The sequence below is a fragment of the Mustela nigripes genome, chromosome 4, assembly GCF_022355385.1.
Source record: "Mustela nigripes isolate SB6536 chromosome 4, MUSNIG.SB6536, whole genome shotgun sequence".
NCBI lineage: Eukaryota > Metazoa > Chordata > Mammalia > Carnivora > Mustelidae > Mustela > Mustela nigripes.
This window is the reverse complement of record NC_081560.1, coordinates 26,238,249-26,244,248: the sequence shown is the minus strand read 5'-3', so window position 1 is coordinate 26,244,248 and position 6,000 is coordinate 26,238,249. Positions and strand designations below refer to the sequence as shown.

The 6,000-nt window shown below is 37.7% G+C and overlaps 1 protein-coding gene across 6 annotated transcripts in view; it reads right to left on the bottom strand.

The window, feature by feature from the left end:
• Window positions 1-3,739: 3,739 nt before the first annotated feature.
• Window positions 3,740-6,000, bottom strand: part of POT1 (protection of telomeres 1) — a 77,856-nt gene continuing 75,595 nt past the window's right edge. For all 6 annotated transcript variants that reach the window (XM_059396479.1, XM_059396480.1, XM_059396476.1 and 3 more), the window contains exon 20: window positions 3,740-4,823. In XM_059396479.1, coding sequence (XP_059252462.1) covers window positions 4,711-4,823 — 113 coding nt within the window. In that variant the 3' untranslated portion in view covers window positions 3,740-4,710. The remainder of the gene's footprint in view (window positions 4,824-6,000) is intronic.

Below are 6,000 nucleotides of genomic sequence, written 5' to 3'. Positions count from 1 at the left end.
ATCTGCGAGTTCCTATTTCAAAGAAGGGAAAAAAATCATTCTGAAAGTGGAGGGGGGGAAAAAAAGTATATACCAGAGATTCAGGGTCGTATATAAAAAGGTATTTGTTTAAAACTGTAGCGATATTTGATGGACTGTATTAATAGATGATAAGAAGGTTTTCAATGAACACATGCTTCAAATCTTCAGACTACTGTCAACAGATGAAATAAAACAAACTTTTCATACAAGTCTAAGATGTCGTTCTTTGCTAGCTGTGGACTAGGCTGTCAGGTATATTCTAATATAGTACCCTGCAAAATGAACTCAAGCAGAGAATAAAAGCAAGCACGTGCACACACATGCGCACATGTGTGCATGCTATACCAATGTGCCTCTATGGCCTAGATTTCTTCTTTTTTTTTTTTTAAAGATTTTATTTATTTACTTGACAGAGAGAGATCACAAGTAGGCAGAGAGGCAGGCAGAGAGAGAGGAGGAAGCAGGCTCCCCGCTGAGCAGAGAGCCCGATGCGGGACCCAATCCCAAGACCCCGAGATCATGACCTGCGCAGAAGGCAGTGGCCCAACCCACTGAGCCACCCAGGCGCCCCTATGGCCTAGATTTCAAGGGGGGAAAAAACAGACATTTATTAAGATGTTGCTACAGTCTAAAAATAGCAGTCATTTCTGAACTATCCATGTTTCAGCAGCTGGCCCATCTGAGGGAGCGCTCCCGTACACATTAATGCATTATCCTTATCCCTGTAATTGATACCTAACACTTCTCAACCCATCATTTGCAGTCCTGAATGGAAGGACATTTATCTCAATGTAAGATGACCATCACTTTGAAACCCTAAGTGATCTCAAATTTCTTAACAGTTTAAATCGCAGTACTGCAGAGAAAAATAATACATGGTGCTACTGATTCATTCCCTGGCTGCCAAACAAAGATGTGATCTCACATACCTGAGCAGACTGCAGACTTCCTGTTCAGTGAGTTCTGATACTATTTCCAAGTACCAGAGGGAAGAGAAGGAGGATCACTAGGCCCAGATTTTACTAGCTGACTAGGTCTTTTTCTTGGAGTGGGAAGGAGGCTTTGACGCCATCCAGAGATTCTGTAGGGCAAACACAGGAAGAGATATCTTTATTTCCCCTCTAATAATGTTTTAGAACGCTGGGGTGACTCATCATGGCCCTCAGAGCCTTTTTTTGTAATGAAAAGCATTACAGGAGGCATTCTTTCTTACATTACCATAAATTCCTCTTGCCCCTCCCCCCATGAGTCCTTTGAAGCATGAAGAGTATTTCAAGACAACTGTGTCATGGCAGAATCCTGATCTGTACCAGAAGTTGGACAGGCCTTCAAGATTCTCATCACCTTAAGAACCTCCACTAGATACAGTGAAACCAGATCCCAGGGGGTTCAGATTTATTTAAAGGGAAAATAACACCAGACAAAACACAGACTAAAGTAATAATAGTATTATTATTATTATGAATTATTATGAATAACTATATTATTATTATGAATAACTATAAGGCAATAAAGTAAACAAAATAGGTAACACGAATACATTCTTATAAAATACAAAATTCTAAAACTGTTACAGTAAGAAAGAGAATACTTAAACAGACCAGAAACCATGACAAAAATAGAAAGTGAAATAATCAGAGAATTCCCTAAAAAGTCACTTATGCTGAGTAATTACACACAAGTTTCTCCTTCTATGTATATGGACATAAAGAGTAAAGGCTACTTTATAAAGTGACAAAAGCAAGTTGCAGAAATACATTTATAGCACGATGCTATTTTTAAAAAGTATATATACACATATTTACCCATTCTTAGGGAAAAGAACCTGGAAAATTACACACCAAACTGTTAAAAGTGGTTTCCTCTGGGGTACTAGTAAAGAGTAAGAATTAGTTCAGCTTCATATACTTGATATTGTTTCAATTCTTACAAATACATACTACTTTTATTTTAAAAAATTCTGGATAAAAACAAAACTTGGTCAAATATATGGTCAAAATTCAAAACACTGAAAATAATCAGAAGAAACTAGCTATTTCCCCAGATACCAAGGAAAGTTTCCAGAAAGTGTATTAGAGAATTGGCTGGATTAAGAGTGACAAGTTGTTACAAACTCATGCTTTGATTTGATTTGGGAAACAGAAGAGCACAGCCAGTTAAAAGATTCTGGCCCACCCCTGTGACCTGTAGGTCGCTACAGCACAGGATCCACACAAGCCCAAACCCTAACCCTAGCCCTACTGCTTAGGGACTGCTTTCTCAGGTAGAGAGGTGTATTTGGCTTCTTCTATTCCATTCACACCAACCTCTCTATTCATTCATAAGCCACTCCCAGTGTGCAACATGATCAGGGGTTAAAAAAAAAGGGGGGTGGTGGTGGTGGGGGGATGATGCATTGCATCTCAGCTGGTGTAGTTCCCTCAAATAAAGCAGTGTAGTGGAGGGTAAAGACAGAAAGAGCGCATGAACAGTGCATTTTTCATTTTGTAGCAGACTGCCTCAGATTTTCTAAGCTACACCTTCTCTTCCTCATACAGAAGAGTTCAGGGGCTAACAAGACAATCCAGTAATGGATGCTGCAGAGACTGGAAATTGAGCAAAAGGCTGTACACAAACTATACTGTTAAATTTATGTGATTTTATATCTGACAGGAAGGCTACCAGTATTCACAGGGGCAGTAAAGGGGACATGGCTCAAGTGAGGGAGCAACGAATGCCCGTCTACTTGTTGCTCCAGAAACAGAATTCTCCTAGCTTTCTGGGCTCCTGATTAAGGTAAGATGCATACATCATCACTGGATAAAAACTAGGTATTGACAGAACTCTTCTTGTTCAAAGCTGAAAGTTAAAAAACAAAACAAATGAGGACAATGTGAGGGTTTATTAAAAAAAAAAAAAGGAGAGAGAGAAATGACCTATCACTGTAAAGATTCATGTGAGCAGTTTTATCAATTGGAGACCACTCCGTGACCCGCTGTAACTTCGGATCCCTCCTCTTCTAGACTGAGTGTTTCCTGAAGAAAAAATGGCCCTCTTGTCTTTGTTTCCCCCATGTACCACTGATATTGAAACCTATGTCTTCATTTACAAGGTTCCTAAACTTTTCCCTGAAGATGTTTTGAACTAAGAGTTTATATCCCCAAAACAGCAGCATCAGCCTCTTTTTCTACCATCTCCGAGAACCTTGTAACTCAGTGATGGGAGATGGGTACTTAGGTCTGGGGATGGGCTAATGTATGCAGGAACTAGAATCTGGGGTTATTATGAGCAGAGGAACTCAGATATTTGCCTTTTTTGCAAATAAAATATTAAAAGCCTTTTGATAGTGTAAGAAAACATAACACAGACTCCTCTCATAAATCTGTTTCCAATGTTACTTCAAATACTTAAGAGAGGACTCGTGCAGAAAACCCCATGCTAGCTTTTGCCCTAGAATCCTAGAGTGGTTAGCAGTGCAGCCCCTGAACACAGATCACTTGAATGCGAGAATTGATTTACCATTTAGTAACTCTGCGCACTTGGTGAAGTCAGCTCATCAATCAAGCCTGTTTTATCAGGAAATGGGTTGCTGTGAAACTCAAATATATGTTAAATGCTTTGCACAGTACCTATTGTAACAGACAGTTTTAAATATCTGCTATATTGGCATTCCTGCTCTGATTCCTTACCTTCAATTACACTTCAACTCAACACAGGGCAAATAAAGAAAACACGTGAAACATGTGCATTAATTTATTCTTCATTTATACTGGATTAGGCAGATTTGTATGTCTTAATCTTTACCAAATAATACACATAAATCTATACATATATATAAATATACAGAAGTATTTGTATAAACCTGAATAGTCATGATTTTAAACTTTACATTGTCAGATAAAAAGCAGACTACTGTACTGAGTTAATATCTCATGCCATGTTCAATCTGAAATACAGATATAAATTACATAATGCTATTAAAAAAGGGTAATGTAAGTAAGTCAGTGACATTGTAATAAATCTGACTGCTTTATTAGATCAAGGTGGAATGCAATAAGTTCTAATAATTCAGGTCTTAAAAAAATGGATTTATCCTAAATTGGTCAACAGCACCAAAAGACAGCAATTCTGCCACATACACTTAAACCACTCCTGTGAGTGCCTTCTAACTCACTCAGAAGGGCACTTCTAAACAAGACTACTTGTTTAAGTAGATCCCTTTGTACAAAACCAAACTGCGAGCCACTACATACCTCCCACTCAGTAAAAGCTGAATGAGTTAACATAAGGACATTTTCTAACTCCACACCTATGCTAAAATCACTAACACTACTGATATAAAAATCAGGGCAACAAAAGGTCAAACATGGATGATGGCGGGCAGACCAATCAGTGGCTGACAGATGGAAAATCCAACAGGGAAAGTGATTTCTTGTGTAGGATATCAGAAGAGTTTCTCTGAAAGGGTTGCAAGGCGTAAATGAAGCTAGTCCTTCTTTATTTCCCTTTCCCCTTTATGCCCCTTGTAGCCACCATACTGGAAATTTGAGCAAAAGGATAACACAATACTATTTGTGAAAAGAATTTACATTGTGGTTAAAATGGAAGATAAACTATATTTAAACCTTTTACGTGTTTTGTAACAATCTCACAGAAAATAATGTTTTCTAAAATTACAGTATTTTACACATGCTAAGCTGAATGACAATATTAGATTACATCATCTGCAACTGTGGTGTCAAAAATCTGATAGCAAATCTGCTGTTCCACTCCACTTGTGACATTATATGACTTGATGAAACATTCCAACCATGGATATGCATCTACAAATGAGAAAAAAAGGTTAATCATTAAAACTAACCAAATATCTCTGAAATATATACCTAACCATAATGCTTAGCTAGAAAAATTAACATTTAACTTAGCTTGAAAAATAAATACACTTACCAAATTTAATAGTATCTACTCTTCCAGATATACACTGGGTTCTTGTTACTGTTCTGTAACAATCCTAATTTGATTTTTTCCCAACAGAAAACAACAATTAAATGTGGAGTTTTCCAAATGTTTGATAGCAAAGGTAGCAGCCACCTCATTACCAACTTTTCTTCCTGCTGCTGACTACCCCAGGTTTTTTTTCTTTTTTTCTCTTCTTTTTTTTTCCTTGGTTGACTATAAAGAAACTGAACCTGAGGTTCACATCAGCTCAGGCTTTTATACACCTGTCTAGCTGAAACTCCCATCAGGTACCAGGCACTGTGTCCAGACAATGTTGGCAGCTGTAGATGCTGTTTCCAAGTTTTGGTCATGACTACAATAAATCTGTTTAAAACTTCTAGAAAAGTTTCTTAATGCTTCTTCAAGTTCAAGCTTGAAAGACACTTAATATAGTCAATATTGGCAAGAGTCAAGCAAGACAGGCCTCTTCTCTACTGCTGGTGGTACTACAAATACGTAAAATATTCTTGAAAAGCAATCTGGCAGCATGAATCAAAAGCCTACAAAACCTGTGGGGTTTTTTTGTTTTTGTTTTTTAAATGCTTTATGTATTAATTAGAGAGACAATGAGAGAGGGAACAAAGGCACGGAGAGCTGGAGAGGGAAAAGCAGGCTCCCAAATGAACAGGACCCTGATGTTGGGCTCAATCCCAGGACCCCGGGATCATGACCTGAGATGAAGGCAGGTATGTAACAACTGAGCCACCCAGGCACCCCACACCTGTGCTTTTTAATCAGAGTTTTATTTCCAGAAATCTATCCAAATGAATTAAAACCAAAATTAAAGTGATATCAAATAGAAGTATGTAAGTTAAACCTTGTTACAGCTGTTTTTTCAGAATCGTTATAAGATGTAAAGACTGACCAGGAGAAAATAAAGTCTGATTAGAAATAATTTTAAAAAGTTAAACTGACAGCATCTAAACCTGCAGCTGGCAAAATTTGTTACTTATGAAAAATTGTTAGAAGAGTCAAACCATCCTACTATGATTGCGGTCTTCA